Below are 24,187 nucleotides of genomic sequence, written 5' to 3'. Positions count from 1 at the left end.
GCCATAAAAACAAATTTGTCCATATCGCTGGCGTCGGGCTAAAATCTCATGAGTCACATTTTGGTGAAATTCATGTTTTTACAAAAATCTATACTATTGGTTAGTCCACACGCGTAGGTGTTACTTTTACACATTATTGACCAATTTAAAGTGTTGAAAATGGCTTGCTCCCTTTCACGATGCAATAATTGATACAATAATAATAATACAAACTTGTGGAAATCTTTAACGTCTTTTAAATCTCTTTTAAAGATTCATTTTTTAGGCTTGCTTTTGCTTATTTTTGGGGTTTTAAATACTTTTATTGTATTAGCATGTATGTATTCTTTTATGATCCTTATTTTTCCTATTTTGTAAAACGAAGGCAGCTGATGGCACTGAAAGCATTTATTTCAAAAGAAGATGTAGGGGCAGTTTTGCACTTTATGTCCACACTTTGCTGATTGGTTTACTTCGCTGTCTGTTTGCTCAGGTTGGCTCTGGATGCGACTACCCACCAGACTCAATCGCTGGTACAGAAATGAGTCTGGATTTCCAGGCTACCCTAGTGTAACCAGTCAAAAAAAGTTAGCCTAGAGCTCTGTTTTACCTCAGTGACAGGAAGCTCCATCTGAATCAGATCCTCGGGTTTGGTCACTGGAGGTTGCAGGGCTGTGTCCAACAGCAGGATGCCATTTAGGTCCTTCCTGCATCCCACTGCATAGTCGTCAACAAAAAGCACCTTATCCACAGCAGGAAAGTACTGACATCTGACACGACCGCCGGGTTTAACTGGAAAAGCAACAGAAGAAAACAGAACATAATCAGTAGTGTCATTTACATGTAAAAACTGTGGCAATAAAATTGTCTCATGAGTCATTTAAGGTAAATGTCACATGGTCTTGCATGCATGAAAATGTGTTTTGGCTGCTGCCAGTCACACTTTCCCCCACAAAAATTAAAATAAAACTTGTGAATAAGTGAATTCCACAGGAACTGGACTGCAAATTTACTTTTTTTTTAAGCGCTATATAAATAAAGATGTATTGTACTGTGATGTGTAATCAAAACCGTTTTCATTTCTTAAATTTACATTGTGTATAACAGTATACTTTATTTTCTTGTATAACTGTAAACTATTTTCTTGTATAGAAGCAAAGCTATTTTTTTTTTTCAAAAAGCTCTGTAATGTACCGAATTGGCCCGAATATAAGACGGTGTTTTTTTGCATTGAAATAAGACTGAAAAAGTGGGGGTCGTTTTATATTCGGGGTCTAGACATTATACCCATTCACGACGCTTGATGGCGCCAGAAATCACTGAAGCAATGCTGAACTTGACTCCCCAGGCCCACCCCTGTCCCGTGAGGATGAGGTGCGCACAGCGAGGCAGATAGTTTGTGAAGAGTAATGTTCTGTCATGACAGATCTCAGCTACTCTCAAGTTAAACCAGTTTGCATTATTTTATTGAAATGTTTTTCCTTATTCAGATTTGTTTCAAGACTACAGTTACAGGTAGACTTCACTTTGATGGTTAATGCAGTTATTGCAATTTTGTTGTTTGATCACAATAGATTGGTTTTTTTACATTTCAAAAACCAGACGCCATTTATTTACGAATGTGATTGCACTTTAGTTTACATATTTAAATGTTCAGATATTAAGATTTGAATGAGGCAAAATAACGTGCTTTTTCTCTCAAATATATTGTTATAATCATTTGTTTCAGATGTACTGTAATTATTTTCTGTATAAAAATTAATTTGGTGTTCAAAAAAACTTTTTTCAAACTTGAGTCTTGAAAAAGAGGGGGTAGTCTTATATGCGGGCCAATATGGTAATTTTATCAAATAAAATTAAAAAATCCTTTTTTTTTTCTACATAGAGCTACATAAAAGGTTAGAGCACAAAAAAAAGTTAAAATTGTCAATGAGGAAAAATGTGAAAAAAGTGCCTCTGCTTTGAGCAGCTGATCCGTGTGTCCAGAAAAAATTCCTTTTCTCTTTTTTTCACTATTCCTCCGTAGCATTGTCTCTCCTCTGTGAGCTTTTACTGCGGACTCAGCTCGTGAATCACGAGTTAAGTTAAACTTCATGGGCCTCTTATACATTCCACATTATTACCTTAACGGGTAGCTGGGATGGCCCATATGAAAAGGGTCAGTGTGCAGAAACAAAATGGCCACATCTATTGAATGCAGCCCATAGTACAAGATGTCAACTCTTGGCTAGGTAAAATAATTTTTCATACTCTGTAGTGGTTGTCAAGTTACCGACATTTTGGTAGGAGTAAAATCTCTTATTTTTCTTTTACATTATGTCCTCTCTCGCTACTCTCTCACATCTACTGTTGGGGTGCTGATTCTTTTGGAGTAGACAATCTACTGAGTCTGACTCAGGCTCTTTGCTATTATTATTATTATTATTATTATTAAGGAAAGGCAGCCAAACAAGACACATAGTTACTCTTTTAAGCATCACTTCATGCTTTGCATGTGGCCAGCTTTGGTAAAAGATTACGTATGTCATTCAAGACTCCCACTAACTACGGTAAAGGGAATCATATGAATATTCAGTATGAGGGTGGATTCGGACAGTTTCATTGGTCCAATCTGACCTATTCTGTAATTTCATTCATCAGATGTGAAGAGTAACACTATTGTTGACATATAGCTCATCCGTAAATATTAAATAAACCTCATCACACTGAAAGCTGCAGTGTTTGAAGCGTGGGGGAAAAAGTAGATTATTATCATCCCAAAGTACGGTAGGCCAACTGAGCCTTAGTGTGCAGGTCTGGGTGCTTGTCCTTCAAGTGTTTGGCTAGGTTGGAGGTAGGGGAGGGCGATCTGGCAAAAATATCAGATCACGATTTTTTAAAAATAAAATCACGATCACGATTTTATCACGATTCTTTTTTTACATCGTTTTTTTTAATACTAATTTGCACATTTCTGACCATTTTCCTCATGTTAAACAAAATAAAACATTTAAAATGTGTATGAAACTTTAAAAGAAAAAAAAATACATTTTAAGTTGGCTAAGCTTTCTGAACAGGTTTTAATTTGAATAGTGACAATTTTTATCAAGATCTGCAGTGAATGTAAACATAAAAGGTAACAATGTTAACATAAAAACTAGTCTTGTTCCGATACCGATTTTACAGAGCTAAACTGTATGGAATGTGCCATGTAGACGATCAAACGATCTTCCGGCTTTATGAGATCGTGAACACGTTGAATCGCTTAACAATCTAATATCGTCATATCGCCCACCCCTAGTTGGAGGTGTTTCCACGTTTAGCCAGGCACCTTTTCAAACACTGTTTACAAGAGGTGGGCATTCCGTCCCTGGGACGGAACGGTCAGTCCCATTTTGTGGACGGTCGGACGGAGAACACAAATTCTTTGGAAAAGGACGGACTAGCAAAGACAGAAGTAGGTTTTCGTCCGTCCCTCTAATCGTCCCTAACCGGGTCAAGTACCGGCTGACGTGTTGTGTTGGGTTCTTTTAAAATGACTGGCTGCTAAAAAGACTGCCTGCTAACCCTGCACAACGCTGGAGTGCTCTTTTTCATGCGTGTTCCCTCGCTGTAGTGTTGTTTTCACAGGCATAGTCTTCCCTCTAGTAGACACCCATTTCACTGACGATGAAAAAATAAACACTGAAACTATGACCCGGAAGTAGAAGATGTTCGTTCTCCTCCTAAAATAACATTGCCTTGTTTTGCAATAACTATTTTTATTGCGAAATAATGCAATAAAAAGTAAAAACAGGAACCAAAACCCAATAGTATTGTGTTATTACGCAATCTTAAATATTCTCATGATGTGCCCTGGCTTGCTCCGGTTCGCTTCATCATCATCATCATCATCATCATCATCATCATCATCACGACGGTGGTTGCTGGCAGCTAAAAGCTATTTTAGTTAAACAGTTGTAAACAATTCAATTCACTCAAGATACACCAGGCCGGTCAGTGGATGTGCATAGGAAATTAGCCAGCTAATGAGTTTGAAATAACGTCATGCACGGACGCTTCTTTTTCTTTTTTTAGGCAATGGCGGGGAGGTGGACCGACGGAGAGTAAGGACGGAAGCGCTTTAAATGGACGAGGACGGACGGGGTCAGGGGATGATCATTTTTATGAATAAGGACGTAGGGACAAGGATGGGAAGGGTAGCCAGGTTGTGAACGGAGGACGGACGGGCAAAAAACGCTAGTGTCCAGCTCTGCCGTTTACACATTGGTGCATCAGTTTTGATGGCCTCGCTCCTTTGTTTTCAAGTCGAAATACTGCCACATAGCACTTCGGGCCTTGGTTTGTCCAAGAGTTGTGGCGTGGTGATGCTGGCTGCAGTCAGTCTCCTCTCTATGCGCCTGTCTCTCTCTCCTTCTCCCTGCTCTCTCCAAGCTTTCCTCTTGGCACGTGTGTTGCTCCAGTCTGTGCTGCTTGCTTGCTTGACACTGCTTGCTCAAGTGTCGTTACAACGCGGTAACGTCACGCAGCGAGCGGCAGCGCTGCAAGTGCTGGTACCATCCAAATGCAGTATAGTATAGTTTTTAATGCCTTAGTACCATGATACCAAATTACAACCAGTGTACCGTGCAACCCTAAGTAACTTATTTACAATGAGCGGTGACACTACACTTCAACTACAACACGACTGTTTACTTGGTTTGGTGCAGATGTTTTGGTTAGCAATTTAGTTAAAATGAGTTTGTGGTTAACATTTTAATTAGGGCTCGACCAACTGCTTGGTCCAAAATAACCGGACAGATGGCCCATATTTTCTGATCGTTTTTACCTTTATGTTCTTTAACCATTTAGCACAGTTGTACAGAAATTAACACTGGTCTCATTATTTATCACACATAAATCTACAACAAAACCTTGTATCCTTATTTGTTCATAAGGTCATTCTATGGTCCTGTCATACAAAACAAAGCAAATCTTAATTTTTACATGCAAAGTTTAAGCCCGGTTCACACGGCATGATAATCGGCACGATTTCAGCCACGAATTTCCCCTCCTGACAACCGTAGGTCAGCCCCGATTCTCGTAATGGCTCCAAAGATAATCTTATCAGATAATCCTGCCGTGTCTGGTGTGCTCCGACTGATCTCGACCACTCGGGAGGACTTCCGAATTCTAATCGGGGATATTCAACATGTTGGATTGTTTTGGCCTGACTTCGCACTGTGTGTGGTGTGCTCCAAGGACAAACGAGCATGCAGCCGGTTGACAGTGACATGCAGCCAATCAGAAAGCGAGGTGATGGTGCGGTGAGGACGCGCGGTGGGAATCCAAAACCCAGTGCTGGGCAACGCCGATTTTTGGGACGAAGGATGGGGAACGACAAGTGTTAAAAAAAGGGGTAGTCTAAGCAAGGGCGGAGGTGGACTTTAGTCCGTCCCACATGTGACGTGGTCGCAAGGCCGCCAAAATTTTATCTCAACCTACTCTGGGAAATGGGCAAACAACAAAAGTTGCCTCCGAACGCTTCAAATGCACCATTAGTTACCCAACTGCACGTACTTAAATGCATTGGGAAAGCCCCGGTGCTAAAGCTCTGCACTGCACATGTTCGGTCTGCAAAAGGCTTAAAAAAAAAAAAAAGTGTGGTGGCAAGCGGTTCATCAAACTGTTAACCCAGAAGTTGGTGCCCATAGGGTAAGAAGATTTGAATAGTAAATATGGCAGCTAATGAGCTTTAAATAAACCTCTGTCGTTAGCGTCTCTGCTGTTAGCGTCATGCACGGACGTTTTTTTTTTTTTTTTTTTTTTTTTGGTGGGCGGGGCCGGACGTAAGGACGGAACCGCTTTAAAAGTACGAAGACGGGCGGGGTCAGAAGATGATCATTTTTATGAAGAAGAATGGAGAGACGAAAATTGAAGGGTACCCAGGTCGCGGATGGGGGACGGACCGGCAAAAAAGGGTCAAGTGCCCAGCTACGCCAAAATCTAAACAGACATGGCTACAGAGCCAAACATCTTTTGTTTTTGTATCGCTTTTTTCAGCTCAAAATATTCCAAAAACGAGTAGAAGACAAAAAAAAGCAAACGATACCAGAGCAAAAATATAAGACAACAGTAAAAAGCAGTGAAATAACTGACAGCTAAACAACTTCAAATTTCTTTTGTTAGTTAGTTTAACAAAATATTTTAAATATACTAATTTGAATGCTTTTGATACCATGAAAATACATTTTAAACATCTTTAAACACTTAAGAATTGAAAGTGAAAAACTTAATTTCCATCACTACTGTTATTTTTTTATATTTATCCTAGTTTTCACATATTATGTATTGTTTATTATTTAAGTTTTTGGGGAGTATAAAATCTCGTTGAATATAAATGTTGTAACATACAGGACGTGACTAGATGGACCATTGATTGTAAGTAATAAAATAAAAAAGCAATGTGATTTCATCCCCATCATAATTCTTGATATATGTCAGCTTTTATTGATTGATAGAAAGCCCACATTATTTGGATATTTGTAGCTATTATTCATATGACTGAATCGAGGGACTTTATTTGACTATTATTATAATTATTTTGACTGTATTTGAATGCACCTTGTGTCTCACCGAATGCGAGAGATGTCAATGTTTAATGTCATTTGAGCACACAAAGGATGAATGTATTATAAACGATAATACAAATATTCGAGTGATCAGCCCACAACACACACAATACATCTGTTTTCAACAGTAGTACCAACAGTATTTATGATTCCACTGAAAAGAGACAAGCACGTAGATGTACAAGTTATGTAGATGTATGTTGGTGTGTATATACATGTGTATATACATATGTTACTGCGTCTATTTACATAGGTTTGATCCCGAATGTTTGCCGTCAATGTTATACATTAATGGCTACATTATGCCGCCGTCCCTGTGTGACCTATATCTTTGCTGCTGTAACAATGAAAATCTCCCCACTGTGGGATCAATAAAGGCATTCTTATCTTATCTTATCTGTCACCGTTGCCAAAATGCGGAGCGGGTCGTCAGCGGCTCAGTGAATAAGAGCGAGCTGAATGGAAAGCCGTCCTTTATATAGCCTATAGTGCTAGTGAAGTTGATGGTATGTACCGGTAGGTGCATTAAAACATGCACTTGCCCTGTGCGACCGGATAAAATTTTTACCAGCACACACTGAAAAGTTGGCCCCATTTGCGAGCATAGAGGGCGCACTATCAATCCCTGATTGAAATATATTGGGAGGAAAAAAAAAGCATTGTCTGCATTATAATTTGTTTAATTAATCGACTGATTAATCAGTATTTACTCTGACAAAAATTGCCATCTGCCTCAAAAACCCCATATCAGCCGTGCCCTACTTTTAATGTCCGTGTGTGAACACTGTCTATAAACTGAGGTAAAGAGTGTTACTTATCAATATATTCCTGAAGGAAAGGGGAAGGTTTCTATTTGTGGGTGGTTTGTCTTCAGTAGTATGAACCAAAGATGCATCCTAGTTCCATCTTTACTCTTCACTTCGAAATGAAAATGTCAACTATTTTTCCCATCGTTTACTGGTTGATGAGGGGTGGGGGGGGATTCAAGAAACAAAAGAGCTGTATTTGTACAGGCACTTACATGTACTACACCCCAATCAAATCCTGCAAACATCAACAACCAAGTTGATTTGCACTACACATGCATTACTTTAAAATAATCACTGGTATCTGTAATAAACCATGTCCATTAGAGTTCACACACCAACACCATTGCAAACACGAATGCGTTGACGATTGCATGGTTAGGTTGCCTTTTGACTAACAGTGAGAGGTGGTATTTGGATTGAGCCTTAAGTGCCTCGTCCATTAAAAATGTATCCACTGTTTACAGTGTAGAATAGTTTCCGCAATGTGGACAACTGAATTGCTTTAGAGTTAACGACAATGCGTACGGTAGTGTAAAACGTTAACCCGGTGGCTGCAAGCACGATCATTCTAATTTCACACGGTCTAAAACTTCGGTCTTGCTGAATTGCTTCCGGTAGATTTCTACGTGAGACACGCGCGCCATGTTGAGCCGTTTATTGACAAAACACACTGATGTAGAAAGTTGCACTGCTGACGAGCGAAGTGCTAAGTGAACGAACTAGCTGTTAGCTTTCCTCCTCGATATGTCATGAGTATGAAGATCCAACCAGTAACGTGGTAAACAAACATTGTCGGTACGGAAGCAACCGCTCATACAAGGTGTCAAACATTTCAATGCTGCGTGTCAGTGTCTGTATTTAATTATCACTCGTGTTTAAATCATCTAATTAGGGCCCAAAACAACTGCTAGTATGGCTAGCGCTAGCAAGCTGGGGTCGAACTCTTAGCCTATCAATGTGTCGTGTTGACAATCCCATGCTAAGTGTAGCTGCCCGAACTCGGAAGGAGAGAGCCGGTGCTTACCGTGCTGCGCAGAGGCCTGGAGAATCGCCCCCGAAGTGCCGTCAATGACTTTAATAGCCCCTTTGCTGGTGACTGCTAAGATAGCGTTGAGGGCCGGGTGGTAGGAAAGGCTTCGCAGGCCCTCCTCGTCGCAACGCAGGCAACCGTCTCGGAGTACAATCCAGTCCGAGGGGGTGGACGAACCGGAGCCCGGCGAGGCCGCGGCCGCCATCTTTCCTGACTTTCCCCTTCCCGTCCCTTCTTGGTTTTGGTAGGAACCGTTGACACACTCGATAGAACTCAATCTATAGGACAACCTCCGGACTGTCACTCCTCTGCCACTGCTGATCCCTTCTGCGGCTTCTTCCCGTCCGCCCGTCTGCGTAGCAGCGGCTATTCACTAACAACGCTGGGAAAGTCCTGTCACGGTTCACCACTGTCAGTTACATGATAGTCAAACGAAACTAGCGTAGCTGTGTTCACATCTCGCGAGGGGTCTGTGCAAACGAGAACAGCATAATCACAGTCTATCATTTGTGCAAGTGTGAACGTTACATTGTTTTACTTGCCAGCTAGTGCCAAGGGCTCCTATTAAAAACATCCCATGAGTATGAGTTTTAGTTATGTAATTTATTGTTATTCTTCCGCCATGTTTTGACCTCAGCAATAACTTCATGTACCTTTAACATGTTGAAAATGTTTCATATCACGTTTTGTGACGTTTGTAACTAACGTTTTAACAAAACAAAAAAATTATGATCAAAGATGTTCCTTTTTGGGGGGCTTTCATCGAAAATATTTTCTAATAAAAAAAAACAGCTACTTATGACTTGGGTGGCACGGTGATCGACTGGTTAGCACGTCCGCCTCACAGTTCAGATGTCGTGGATTCGATCCCGGCACCGGCCTCCCTTGTGTGGAGTTTGCATGTTCTCCCCGTGCCTGCGTGGGGTTTGTCCGGGTACTCCGGTTCCGTCCCACATTCCGAAAACATGCTTGGTAGGTTAAGTGGACACTCTAAATTGCCCTTAAGTGTGATTGTGAGGATGTACGTGTTTGTCTCTGTGTGCCCTGCGATTGGTTGGCAACCAATTCGGGGTGTCCCTCGCCTACTGCCCGAAGACAGACCGACCCTTGTGAAGATAAACGGTATAGATGATGGATGGATGGATGGATGGATGCTTATGACTTAGGACGGAAGGCAGACTGCACTCTCGTCGGTGAATGCTTTTCATTCGTTCAAGGCGACTCCTCCCTTTTACCTAGTTTGATCACTAATGTAATTAACACACATTAATCTACACACCATACACCCATAGCAGGATATTTTAAGAAAACACTGCACAGTGTATTTCCTCTCAGAAAATGATTTTAAAACAATCCTTCACATTCTAATAATTCCCTGTACGGCCAAACAAAAACAAATATAAAATACAAATATAATATAATTAAACATATTATATTATTAAATAGGCGGCACGGTGGTCGACTGGTTAGCACGTCCGCCTCACAGTTCAGAGGTCGTGGGTTCGATCCCGGCTCCGGCCTCCCTGTGTGGAGTTTGCATGTTCTCCCCGTGCCTGCGTGGGTTTTCTCCGGGCACTCCGGTTTCCTCCCACATTCCAAAAACATGCATGGTAAGTTGATTGGATACTCTAAATTGCCCCTAGGTGTGATTGTGAGTGCGGATGTTTGTCTCTGTGTGCCCTGCGATTGGCTGGCAACCAGTTCAGGGTGTCCCCCGCCTACTGCCCAAAGACAGCTGGGATAGGCTCCAGCACGCCCCGCGACCCTTGTGAGGAGAAGCGGTACAGATAATGGATGGATGGATATTATTAAATATAATATAATTAAAAATATACATAACCATAGTTCCTAAAGGGGAGTCAACCCAAACATATTTTTTCCAGATTATGTTCTATGCAGGCCCACTAGTTGAAACAAGGCATTCTGATTAATATCGTGTTTGTGGAATATGAGTTAAGCAGCAAAACCCACCCGTTTTTAGCCCTCTCAGGGGGTGGCCATTTTGTCACTTCTGTCAACTGAAAATGACATCACAGTTGACGTCAGGGCTCAGGTAACGACCAATCACAGCTCACCTGTTTCCTGAAGCTGAGCCATGATTGGTCGTTATCTAAGCCCTGAGCAACTGTGATTGTCATTTTCAGTGGACAGAAATGGCTAAATGGCCGCTCCCTGAGATGCAAGGATTTCTCATATTCCACAAACACAATATTAATCAGAATGTTTTGTTTCAAATGGTGGACCTGCATAGAACATATTCTGGGGAAAAAAACATGGTTGCATTGACCTCCCCTTTAATTATATTTTATGTATTAGGTCTACATGTTTGTTGAAGTCTCATATTTTTCCCCATCCTAAGTAAGGCATTATTTCATCTCAGTTCAGTAAAATTGTACCTTTTCTGTATGAAAATGGTCAGAATAGCATAAAGCTGCAACGATGCCATGGAATTATGACCTCAAAAATACTCAGGAAACATCCTACTTTCATCCTGCAAACTACTGATCTTGATCGACTGTATTAAACAGTTTTATTCTTTATTCATAGGTGTTTCTACTTAACCGGCAGGTAAACAAGCTCAGTTGAGTAGAATCACTGTGGCTTATGCGAAAACTGTGGCAGGCTTGTTACTTTCTGGACCTGGATTTCCCCATCTCTGCTTTCGACTCAGCACTTGGCGTTGTTTTACTGATGTTTAATGTTATTAATTTAACTGTCATTGTTTTAATTTGGAGGCGGCACGGTGGTCGACTGGTTAGCACGTCCGCCTCACAGTTCAGAGGTCGTGGGTTCGATCCCGGCTCCGGCCTCCCTGTGTGGAGTTTGCATGTTCTCCCCGTGCCTGCGTGGGTTTTCTCCGGGTACTCCGGTTTCCTCCCACATTCCAAAAACATGCATGGTAAGTTGATTGGACACTCTAAATTGCCCCTAGTTGTGAGTGTGAATGTTTGTTTGTCTCTGTGTGCCCTGCGATTGGCTGGCAAACAATTCGGAGTGTCCCCCGCCTACTGCCCGAAGACTGCTGGGATAGGCTCCAGCACGCCCCGCGACCCTTGTGAGGATAAGCGGTACAGATAATGGATGGATGGAATTTAGATCTTAACGTGTGATCTAAAAATTGTGTTGTTACACAAGTGTCTCTTTTTGTTTTTAAATCGGTGACCAACTTCTCATTGACAAGGAAACCAAATGTTTTTTCTGTGTCTATGGGTGTTTCTTTGTAATTTTGTCATGACACATATGTAAGATAAATAAATTCACAATCACTCGGTTAATTAGTCTTGAATTAGACAGACTTTATGTAGAAAGGCTGTGTTTACAGACTGGCTGAAAGTTACTGTAACACTTTGCAGTGAACAATCCTTGGAAGTGTTTCCAACCTACCATAACTGATGAATTACTCACACAGGTTATTAAGTCTCTGCAAACAATTCATATTCTTGCTGTATTTTGGCTAATGAGGGCAATCTACAATCCACCGAAAACCAGAGCAAGAGTTGCCATGATGGTTGTGAAAAATTAAAAAGCGCTGTTATATATATTACCTTTGAGATCAAAAAGTAAAAAAAAAAAATAAAATAAAATAGGGTCCAACTGAAAAGTCTCAGATCATCAGGTATCACAAATATTTGCCACCATATTCAATACAGTGCATTTTAAGGAGAACAGGGCATTCATTATATACTGTAAAAATGTCCACCACAAGAAACTTGTAAATGGGACCATCCGAGTCTGTATTGAACTGGTAAGAGGGCTGCACAGTTGAACCTGTAAAAGCAGCTGCCTTTTTTTAATTGAACATTATGAAGACATAAGGGTCAAAAGTATATACACAAGGAACATTTAATGCTAAGATCCCCAGAGATTCTTTTTCTCCTTGTGGGGTTAGCGTCAGGGTCCATGAAAAGGTCCATAGTTCAAATTCATTCAGTCAGACACCGGTATAGAGTGATAGGAAGTAAATGTACAGAAGCAAAATGGGATAAATGAGAAGAGGTTTCTTTGTTTTAAATTCATCGCCAACCAGCAGTGACGCAGCGCTGTAAGCAGCCCAGAACACTCCAAACAGCTGAAAGAAAAGCAGACAATCATAATCGTCATTATCAGTTGTGTTGTATTAAGAAAAATAAAGGAGCATGAATTAAAAGTAGGGATGCTCCGATCGATCGGGCGCCGATCATGGTCGGACGATTCTCGTGAAAGATTACGTGATCGGAATATTCGATCGAAGCCTTTTATTGCCGATCAAAACATCCGATCACCCGCAGCTCATGCTTCGCAGCCTACAGCCGTGTTGGGTCCCTCGCTGTACCTCCCCCTCTGCTCGCAGCGGAGGCGCGGCTGCGTTTGGGAGCCTTTCTGGCGGCGCGTTTCAATTGCAGTCAATGTAGCTCGCTCGCGCGGGCGGGCGCAGTTGCGTGCGGGGCGGTGCGGTGCGAATGATGCGTTTGCAGCTGTGGGACGGAGTGAAGCACAGAAAATGTGTCCATTCGCCCCATTCGTTGCTTATAAAACAAGTCAACTTTTTTTTACCATTGCCATTCAACACAACCAACTTAATCCGACATTTGAAGAACAAGCAATTGGGAGACTATGGTGAGTTTACGAGGCTCACCGCATTGAATAAAGTCGAGGTGGGCAGAGCGGCAACAATGACGGCCGCTAACGCAGCCCCTCTGACCAACTCAAACCCATATCACCGCGACAGGCAAAAGCTAATGCAAATAACCAGGAAAATAATGACATTTATCGGACTTGATGACCAACCATTCCCGGTGGTGGAAGACACCGGATTCCGCCGCCTGCTCGCCCACTTCGAGCCTCGCTACGTGCTAGCGGGACGTAAATACTTCACAGACTTAGCTCTGACTGATCGAGCTCCACCAGAGAGTGTATTGTCGCATCGAAGGTTTCCTAAAAGAAGGCCTATTATCCTGTTTAAGTTGTACAAGTGTTAAATGGAGCTCGGATGTCAGTCCTGTGTAGATGTTGAGTCTAACAAGGGAGTTTTTCGCGCAGTGTACGTGGCATTATTGCCACAGGGAGACGGATTGTAGGCCACTTGTGGGCAACAGAGCCACTATATCATTTTATAATTCACAAAAAGGTTAACAGTGACGTTTTTCTCGTTGACAAATGCACAAGATAGTTTGTCTATGCACAAGACAAAGGTCCTAAGGCGTTTCAATTTAGGAACTCATTGAATAGTTTATTCAAGTGAAACCTGCATGTGACTATTGTTTCTACTTTAATTATATTCTGGACCATGCAATCTTTAGGTGACATGTTATTTATTTGACTTTTTGTATAATTATTCTTTTGAGACTGCTGATTATTTTGCTCTGTTAAAAACTGTGTTACTAAAAGCTGGTAAATTTAAGTTTTTCAGTTATCTTTGTGACCGAGTAATTGTTGTATTGTGCCAGCAACGGTATTGTACTTATTCATGCTTTTGGAAAATATATATAGATTTTTGTCAAAATTACGGCAATAATATGGCTGTTTTTTTTCAGATAATATTGCATAATAGCGGTCACCAAAAATGAATGGAAAAATATACAGATATTCCATGTAATCGGAATCGGTATCGGCCGATCTCATTCATGCATGATCGGTATCGGTGTCATAAAACCTGATCGGAACATCCCTAATTAAAAGCATAATTGACAAGTATGAAACGCCAAATCACATCATACAAAACTATCCTGCTTAAATATAATTTAATCTTATTACTGTGGTCGTAGGTTGCAGAGCTGCTAAAAAACAATTGAGCACACTGAGATGTTCCTAAGGATTTGCCCTTTTCTTGTCACTAAATAAGGTAGCCAAAATGTTGCAAACGTTTTTGAGTATCATGTAGAGAAAAACTATAATAATGATAATAACCTTAACATGAATACCTCTATGAAAAGTGTTTATCAGTACTAGCCAGAATTATCCAAAGCATGGCTATAACACGGTTTTGCATTGTAGTTTGCGAGACAAAATTAGCATTTTGTGCCTCATCAAAACTGAGAATCAACCGCTTGGTGCTACTTACACCACACTAGCTAGCCAGCAAAGAGCAGAGGGGATATCTAAAGCCCTCGGAAGCAGCGGCCACTCTGATTATTTATTTATTTCTTTAATTTTCGGAGCAGTCGCGACGTGTTATGGGTGTAATGAGTTTGCGTTCAGTGATTTCCGTAACGCTTTGCAGCGCTGCATTTTGTCCGAAAAATGTCCATTGGCAGTTTTGCATTTAAATGTGTTTAATTGAGGAGCAAAACGCTAATTTTGACTCACAGATTGCGATGCGAATGCGCTTATTTCAAACTTCGGTGTGTACGTGACTTCCGGCTTAATTACACACAACAAAAGCAGTGTATTTCTTTTGATTTTCTTATATTGTGTATGTCGTCAGTATGACAGAGCATGAATGTCATTGACTCACTTTGATTAAGGTGGAAACCACTTCAAATCGTCCAATCACAAGCAGCAAAGGGGATATAACAATTAGTGGAAGAAGTGAGTATCCAATCACTCCAAGGACCTGGCCGTAGGAAACCTGCTCAAAACAAGACTCATTAGAACATTAGAACATATTGAAAAAGGTCTCGACTAGAAACCAGCTCAACTTACCTCACCGCCAAGAACACGTGCCAGGAGAAAAATTGTTAGTGATCCAAAAATCCAGATGGTGATGATCCAGGAAACCACCTGCCAATTCAAAGCAGAATTTACGGGCATTTGAAGCAGACAGCTTGGCACAGTGCCCACCACTACAACTATTATTTATTTTTAGAGCACAATAAAGCACAATAAGCTGACTCACAGCATTCTTTGCCATGAAACATATAAATGCAGTCATATAGGTTCATTCTTTTCCAGCTTCCCTGTGATCCTGAACAGTATCGGAGGTATTAAAAAATGGATGGAAGCACTTAAACTAGTTCCAGCAGCACATTTTAGTCTAATTCAGTTCAGTAAAGTGTGGAATACAGTAAGGATACCAAAAAGAACTTAAAGCTGACAAGTCATTTGGAATAAAAATATAGTGGAAATTAACCAATGAAAATCATACATTTCTTTATTTTTTGTGGTCCAACAGAATGATCTTAAAAAAAAAAGTAATAAAAATGGCCGAGACTAAAAGGTTGGTACTCTTAACTTATATCTTATCGCACAACTTCTTGATTGCAGTGATTCCCTTAAAAGATTTAAAGTGGAAGTCAACCCAAACATATTTTTTTCAAGAATATGTTCTATCCAAGCCCGCTAGTTGAAACAAGGCATTCTGATAAATATTGCATTTGTGAAATAAGAGTTAATCCACCCATTTTTAGCCATCTCAGGGGCGGCCACTTTGTGACTTCTGTCGACTGAAAATGACATCACAAATACTCAGGGCTCAGGTAGCGACCAATCACAGATCACCTGTTTTCTGAAGGTGAGCCATAGAACATATTCTTGAAAAAAATAAGTTTGGGTTGACTTCCACTTTAAATTTCCAGTCTATTGTTTATTGCCAACAAAATGGGTGTCCATCAGAAGGCCTAAATCAGGGGTGTCCAAACTCGGTCCTCAAGGGTCCTGCTCGTTTTCCATCTATCTCTCTATCTCAGGGGTGTCAAACTCCAGTCCTCGGGGTCCGCCACCCTGCATGTTTTAGAGGTTTCCTCGTCCAACACACCTGATTCAAACGATCGGGATCAAGATCAGGCTCCTGCAGAACTTGCTGATGAGCTGATCATTTGAATCAGGTGTGTTTCACAGGGACAGATAGAAAACAGGCAGGAAAGTGGCCCTTGAGGACTGGAGCTGGACATGTCTGGCCCAGATAGACCACTCCGATGTTGGCCAACGGTGACCGACGCTTACTCCCTGTGTCCTCGGGCCGACTGTCAACACGTCACGCTGGAAAAATACAGCGCAACGACAGACAGCGACGGTGACCATTAAAGTACCTTCTGTGCATGCGTGAGATGCAATACCCCTCCATACCATCGGCGGCGGTAGTCACTATTCTTCATGGTTAGAAAAAGCCAACCGGAGAGCTATTGGCTGGGGGCGGATTATAAAAACGTAAACTATGCATTCAGCTATATTCTTCGCTCACAAACTCCCACACGGAGCAAACCCTCAGGCTCTTGACACAGTATCGTGAAATACTTACATTGTCAACCCTCGCTCTTGTACTAGAAGATTAAGGCAGCAAAGGCATGCTCACTGTTTATCCGCATTTGTCAGTTCCCGTTCTTGCCCCGTGCGTTGATTCGCTAGCTAACAGCCAACCAGAGTGAGCAAGTATCACTACTCACGACGCCGATTCAACATGCTGAAATGGCCACCAGTTGCGCCCTGATGGGGTCCGATGTTACGACGGTGTTCGCTACATCAATCAGACGGCACCATCCAACGCCCCAACGCTTACTGACGTCGGATTGGTGAATCTAGGCCTATAAGCGGATAGGCAGTCCGGTCCGTCACATAGGCGGAATGGCCAGCTCTGCTCATTAGTATCCTTATAGTAATTGCTTGAATTAATACAAATAACAAGAATTTGAAGTTGTTTAGCTGTGATTGGAGGTTTACGCCCCCCTCTTCCCTCAACGGCTAAAGGTAGGATAATGGGACGGCTAATAGCAACAACTAGCTTCAGGTCGTTGAAACAAAAGGTGTTAGCACAACAACATTAGCTCCTTACTCTGCGTCGATCTTCATGTTGCGGGGTTGCCTCCCAAGCAGTCGCGTGTGTTGTCCGACACGGCTTGCAGCCGCCAGAGAGTGAGGTAAGCCCTCATTGAACAAGCGTCAATGTTCAGCGAACAAAAAGTTGCAGCTAGGCTGACTGCACAGCCGAGTGTGGCTGCATTGGAGTGTGCCATTTCGGCTGTTTACGTTCCAAATTGGATGGCGTGTTGTAGGTCGAAAAACCGGCGCCATTCCTCATCCAAATAAATGTGCATGTCTACTCATTCCCACTTCAGTCTCTGTAAATATCCTGACTGGTGTTTAATGCCTGGCCCGTCATATCCGTGATCAGCAAAGAAGCAGTGTTTTGTTTTGTTTTGTTTTTTTTACGCAAAGAAGCAGTGTGCGCTCGTCCCACCCTAAATCTATGTAGCTCTGCTCACTTCCACGTTTCCTCATTCTCATATAAATCAGCCACGGAGAGGTTAAACCTTTTGATATGTTGAAGTGGTCATTAGTAAGGATGTCCACATAAATGTTGGTGCCAATTCATCACCGTTTTTGGACGTTATAAGCAATGAAACTACAATGATTTCCAATTGAGGGTTTGGAATCGGTTCCTCCCGTGACTCTGACTGAACATGGATAGAACGGTAGGGGGCTCGGCCATTGTCCGCATTATCAAGGGGCGTTATTCATGGAGTTACTTATTTCCTAATTTCTCCCAAATTCATTGATAAAATAGAAAATGACAACTCTTTTCATTTTCGCGATCAAAAAATATATAAAATGAACTTGTTAGTGAAAACATGGACATCCCAACCCCACTATCCCTTTAACATGCATAGGGTTGGAATGTGGTAGGAAGGAGTACCGAAACACCACGAAAACTCCAAACAGCTAGGTCAGAACTGAGAACTTCAAAACTGTGAGGTAAACATGCTAACAATAATCCTACCTCGCACAATAAAATCTAAAGTGGTGTATGAGTCTTACCTGGTTTTGTGAAACCAATTACTCCAAACAGCTAGGTCAGAACTGAGAACTTCAAAACTGTGAGGTAAACATGCTAACAATAATCCTACCTCGTACAATAAAATCTAAAGTGGTGTATGAGTCTTACCTGGTTTTGTGAAACCAATTATGCAGTTTATATCACATCTTGCCTGACTTGTGCTTTTTCAAGTAAAAAGTTCACTTAAACTTGGACCATCACATCATGATCTGCTCACCCTAAACTGTCCATAGATAGAGATCATGGAGAAGAGCAGCACCACAGCAAGAGGGCCCCAGAAGTCCGGGTTATCTCTCACCACCTGTCTGTTGTAGCCCAACGATGGCATTGGCATAAGCACACAGCGAATCTTGTAATAGATGTCCTTCACGTCGATGTCCAGCTCATCACTGATCACAAATACATCATCACATTTAGGACAAAAGAGTGAAATGGATTAATGGAATTTGCATACTGAGAAGACAGTCATATCAGAAAAAGACATAAGTACATATCTGTGTAAAACAGAAATCCACAGTGAAGAGTTTAGCCAGGCTAGCCAAGTTAGCATGTCAGGCATTACATCATCAGTGTTTATATTTCCCGGTGTCACTAGATTGCAGTCATGTTGACATAGATGTTATAACTCAGCAAGATCTAGTAAACTGTAGGTACTTGTTATGTTACTTAATTTACCTCACTTGATCTTTATGCATGTGTACAATGTGGCTGTGGCCGTGGCCGTCTTTACAATCGGGAACTAAAGGCATACATGTCTGATGAATGCCCATTAAGAAGACATTTCCGTAAGTACAGCGTATAAAAATAGAAAATGATAATAGAAAATTGCCATTAATTTCATTCAATTTTTAAGGGAAAAAATGCTACACTGGGATATATGTCATTTTTTTAGATGATCTGTCATTGTCTTTTGGGGAAATTTAATGTATCAAAATTACGACTGGTATCAGTATTAAAAATTCCTATTTTTAAGGTCTGGACAATTAGGTTCCTCTCATCTTTAAAAACAATATAATAGAAGGAAAAACGACAAAGGCGCAGAACAACGTTGTGTGTTTACAAGTTTCTAATGTTGTGAAAGTACCCTGGTTGTACCATTTGCTTGCATAGTTAGCGTGTAGCGTATGTGATTCTGCTGTCCCTGAGCGTGCTTTAAGCTGTTTTTATGACACCTTAGATGGAGTTTACTTTGAAACTAAACACACAACAAAAAGAATTACACACCTTGTATATTTAAATTCAAAACATGCTTTGTTTTTAAAACATCGTTAGCGCTATGCTAAAGTCAATGGGGGATCTCATTCAAATGCGAACGAGAATTAACATCAACTTCAGGACTGATATTCCTTCAAATAACGAATATTAACACACAAACGCTGTGGAAACACACACATTCAGATAACACCTAATAGAGTTCAATCGCAGTGTGTACTTGTTTATTATTATTAGTATTATTTTGGGTTTGTTTGTAAAGTGCTTTGTTAAAGCTCCAGCTGTTATGAAATGCGCTATATAAATAAAATTGTATTGTATTGTACTGCATGTACCGCGCTGCACTGCTCTTAACAGGCCAAAACACACAGGAAAGCCTTCAATTGCTATTATTTTAATATATTCTTATTTACCTTCATACTGATTTATTTTCTCCTTGTCCTTTCAAGTTGAGTTTTCAAGGAATTTTCCTTAACTCTAAATTCAAGGATACAAGGATCCAATAACTTGTTTTTGTCGTGCCAACACACATGGTATGAAATACAATGCTCGAGGTCCTAGGTTAGCCCAGTAAGTCCCAAGACTTGTGAAAATAACAAGATAATAATAAGATATAACATAACATAAATATGATACAGCGATAAGGGTAATGCTTATTCATGGGTTCGATGTCGGGAAAGATGCAAGGCATCAAAGGTGTCGATGTAGCAGAATGAAAATGCAAGACACTTGAATTTCACATGATATTTACAAGGTCATTTTGTACTTGACAAAAAGAATACAGTGCTCAAGAATACAGTGTTGAATGTGCAGGGATGAATTGGCATGAGGCCATGATTATAGTTTTGAGTAGTTGAGTTTTAGTAGTTGAATAAATACTAAGTTTTGAAATCAATTAATAACAGTTTTATTAATCGTGATATCAATCTCAATCAAAATATTTGTCATTATTTTGTCCATGATCATACAGCTCGACTCAATATCATTATTATTTATATTTTGAGCAGATTAGTTTTTTTCAGAAATGTGTACCAAACTGGTAGCCCTTCACGTTAACCAGTACCAAAGTAGTAGTACTAGGCTTCGAAAGGGTTGGTAAGCCCTGGTTTAGAATATGTGGTTTACATTTGCTGAAATAAGACAAGTTTGTCCTTAAGAACCCCTGGAAATCGCCAAATTGACCCTAAATGTGTGCATTGTCATAGCACTAAGAAAATCCTTGACTTACAGAAGGGGTTTGCTCTCCTCGCCATCATCTTCCTCCACCTCCAGCAGCCAACCGTACCCTCGCTGCCTCAGGAAGGCAGTGGCATAAGGGTCTTTACCACTGTCACTGCCCATATTCACTTTAATATCAGGAGCAGCGATTGTGCCACTAAGCTCTGTAGAATGCAGAAGATTATTATTACTGATTATTTATATAAAAGATAATACAAGTCACAACTGGAAAGAGACAACACTGCTGAAATATTATACCAAGAAATTAGGTGAATTCATAATCCATGCAGTATTCTTGAACAGTTAAGCACAAATATACTTTGTTTTACAAATAATTATAATAAATAAAATAACTGTCATAACATTGGCCAAATTAGCATAATACTACATTGTAAACGATTAAACAAAATGCCAAATATATATATTGGATAGCAAATTGAATTTGCATGAATAGATAACATTAGTAACGACACGTCGACAATGCATTTAGTAAAATGATTTCATAACCAAGTCATTACTACAAAAACAACGAAGCAACGTTTATACCACAAGCAACATGTGTAAAAACTGTTTACAAAATTTATGACAATACAATATCAGCGTAATGACGCCCAGTGATGCCTTCTTTGGCCTCATATGCTAACGTTGAAGCTTAACTAGCATTAGCTTACCTTGCGCCTCTGTCGAGGAGACAAATGTAAAGTCTCCATTGTTTGGAGAAAACTGCATGGTTTCAGTTTGAACGTGTCAAATTCAGAAAAGACCATTCGAACAGGAAAGTTGTTAAATAACCCTGGTGATCACTGTCACTGGCCACAGCTCTTTGAGGCGTTTGACTATCGCATCTTGTTTTCGTTCTGTTGACTCTGTGATGGTAAGCGGAAGTGAAGGGGAAGCTGGGAAATGGGACACGTCTTATGCTGCATTCAAGTCATCTGAACTCAGTGTGGAAATTGGGATGTTAACTGGAAGAGGACTGGAAAGTTAATCGATAATCATTCTATTACTTTGATTCACTGGACAGGTGCGCCAATAGTACAATAGATTTCAATGATTGATTTCATATTTAGTGACACTGTATTATTTCAGCCTTTAAGCCTGGATTGCACCAACAAGCTTTAACTGTAAAAACAAATTAAATCGTGGTTTAAATTCTGTTGTACCAAATTTAAAAAATCAAGAGATTAAATCTAAACCTCTCTTTATACCCAGTTGGATTTTTAACTCTTTTTACTCAATCAAATTGAAAGGGGAAGTCAACCCAAAAATGTTCTTCACAATAATATGTTCTATATGGCTCCACTAGCAGAGCTTTGTATTTGACTAAAATTTCCCGGTCCGTGTATCGCTTTGTGCCTGCAGCCGGGGTACCCTTCTGCTGTGAGTTTATCCGCCTTTTGGTCTGGCCGGATAAAATAATCGCCTAGAGGCTGGTCCGACTCTCATTTTAAACGGGCTTCCATTGGTGTTTCCGTCGACGATCTTCAACCAACGTATATTCATCAGTCCGATTATTGTGTCATGTGTCATCTTCCAAACCGCTTATCCTATACAGGGTCGCGGGGAGACGCTGGAGCCTATCCCAGCCGTCAACGGGCGAAGGCAGACTACACCCCGAATTGGTCGCCAGCCAGTCGCAGGGCACACACAGACATCGCCACTGAACGGGAATCGATCCCACGCTGCCCGCACACAACTCAGGCGTGTGTACCACTACACTATCAGTGACTCCGATTATTGTGAATACCTATTTAATATCCATCCATCCATCCATCATCTGAACCGCTTATCCTCACGAGGGTCGCAGGCCTGCTGGAGCCTATCCCAGCTGTCTTCTGGGGCTAGGTGGGGTACACCCAGAATTGGTCGTCAGCCAATTACAGGGCACACATAGACAAACAACCATTCATACTCACAGTCACACCTAGGGGCAATTTATAGTGTTCAATTAACCTACCAGGCATGTTTTTGGAACTGGTAACCGGAGTGCCCGGAGAAAATCCACGCAGGCACGGAGAGAACAAGCAAACTCTACACAGCAAGGCCAGACCCCGGATTCAAACCCAAAACTCAAGACCCGGGGCCCAGATCTGGCCCTCCATATCAATTTATGTGGCCCGCAAAAGCAAATCAAGAATGTCAACTTCCATGATGCTTTCTAAACTCTGTACCAACATGTCAATTGTCATATGTACAGTAATAAATAATAACGTTGAGACATTGCAAGCATTTTGCTTGTTATTACAGTAACTTGAAAAATAGTTGAATAAACGATTTTCTTGACTTATGATATCAAAACTATCTATCCATAAATTTGTTTTAAGGACTCTCAGACTGAGAAATAAAATTTTCTGGTCTGATGAGGCCAAGATTAAACTTTTTTGTATTAATTCTAGGCGGTATGTGGGGAGAAAACCAGGCACTGTTCATCACCTGCCCAATACAATCCCTACAGTGAAACATGGTGGTGGGAGCATCATGATTTGGGGGTGTTTTTGAACTGCAGGGACAGGACAACTGGCTGCAATTGAAGGAAAGATGAATGCGGCCAAGTACAGAGATATCCTGGAGGAAAACCTCTTACACAGTGCTCAGAAACTCAGACTGGGCCGAAGGTTCACCTTTTATCAGACCAATGACACGAAGCACACAGCTAAAATAACAAAAAGGTGGCAGCAGAAGCACTCTGTGACCGTTCTTGACTGGCCCAGCCAGAGCCCTGACCTAAACCCGATTGAGCATCTCTGGAGTGACCTGAAAACAGCTGTCCACCAACGTTCACCATTCAACCTGACGGAACTGGAGAGGATCTGCAAGGAAGAATGGCAGGGGATCCCCAAATCCAGGTGTGAAAAACTTGTTGCATCATTTGAAGACTCATGGCTGTACGAGCTCAAAAGGGTGCTTCTACTCAATACTGAGCACAGGGTCTGCATACTTATGACCATATACCATCCATCCATTATCTATACCGCTTATCCTCACAGGGGTCGCGGGGCGTGCTGGAGCCTATTATGACCATATGATTTTTCAGTTTTTCTTTTTTCAGAAATATGCAAAAATGTCAACATTTCTGTTTTTTGCTGTCAAGATGGGGTGCTGAGTGTACATTAATGAAATAAAATGAACTTTTTTATATTGGCAAATGGCTGCAATGACAGAAAGTGAAGCATTTCAAGGGGTCTGAATACTTTCCATACCCACAGTGTGTACGTATACACTATATATATATATATATATATATAGAGAGAGAGAGAGAGAGAGAGAGAGAGAGAGAGAGAAGAAAGAGAGAAATAATGTTTTCTGCAGCAAGATTCGCCATACATATTGCTGCGTCGGGGAAAAATCTTTTATCGCGTAATTTGGCACAAATAGTCACATAGAATTTTTTTTTTCCACCCCAACACAAATGTGTTAGAATTAACTTGAATCTTGAATTAAAAAATATAATATAGACGTATTTTCTGGTGTTACAGCACTAAAATTATAATTGAAACCCATAAAAACAACAACAACATAAACATGACAATCAAATCTGGGTACAAGAAAGCTCAGTGAGTCTGCTCGCCACGGGTAGCGCGCGCTCCGAGTATGACGTTGGCGCGCATCATATACGTCATATATGTCACCGCCCCCTCTGCATTTTTATCCAATCATAGCC

At 41.0% G+C, this 24,187-nt stretch overlaps 2 protein-coding genes across 3 annotated transcripts in view; both read right to left on the bottom strand.

Annotated features, from left to right (window-relative positions):
• The window catches only part of birc6 (baculoviral IAP repeat containing 6), a 112,732-nt gene extending 103,792 nt beyond the window's left edge, over window positions 1-8,940 (bottom strand). For both annotated transcript variants that reach the window (XM_086044536.1, XM_086044537.1), the window contains exons 1-2: window positions 8,403-8,940; window positions 590-771 (exon numbers count right to left, since the gene is read on the bottom strand). In XM_086044536.1, coding sequence (XP_085900662.1) covers window positions 590-771; window positions 8,403-8,613 — 393 coding nt within the window. In that variant the 5' untranslated portion in view covers window positions 8,614-8,940. The remainder of the gene's footprint in view (window positions 1-589; window positions 772-8,402) is intronic.
• Window positions 8,941-11,683: 2,743 nt separating this feature from the next.
• Window positions 11,684-21,423, bottom strand: yipf4 (Yip1 domain family, member 4). Its single transcript, XM_086045814.1, has 6 exons — window positions 21,198-21,423; window positions 20,537-20,690; window positions 18,314-18,485; window positions 15,030-15,107; window positions 14,842-14,955; window positions 11,684-12,477 (listed from the first exon to the last, which is right to left on the bottom strand). The coding sequence occupies exons 1-6, from the start codon at window positions 21,253-21,255 to the stop codon at window positions 12,340-12,342; spliced, it is 714 nt and encodes a 237-aa protein (XP_085901940.1). The 5' UTR covers window positions 21,256-21,423; the 3' UTR covers window positions 11,684-12,339.
• Window positions 21,424-24,187: the final 2,764 nt, after the last annotated feature.

This window comes from Filicampus tigris, chromosome 11 (genome assembly GCF_054856515.1).
Source record: "Filicampus tigris isolate MCC_2025a chromosome 11, RoL_Ftig_1.0, whole genome shotgun sequence".
Classification (NCBI taxonomy): Eukaryota; Metazoa; Chordata; class Actinopteri; order Syngnathiformes; family Syngnathidae; genus Filicampus; species Filicampus tigris.
This window is presented reverse-complemented; position numbering and strand designations above follow the sequence as displayed.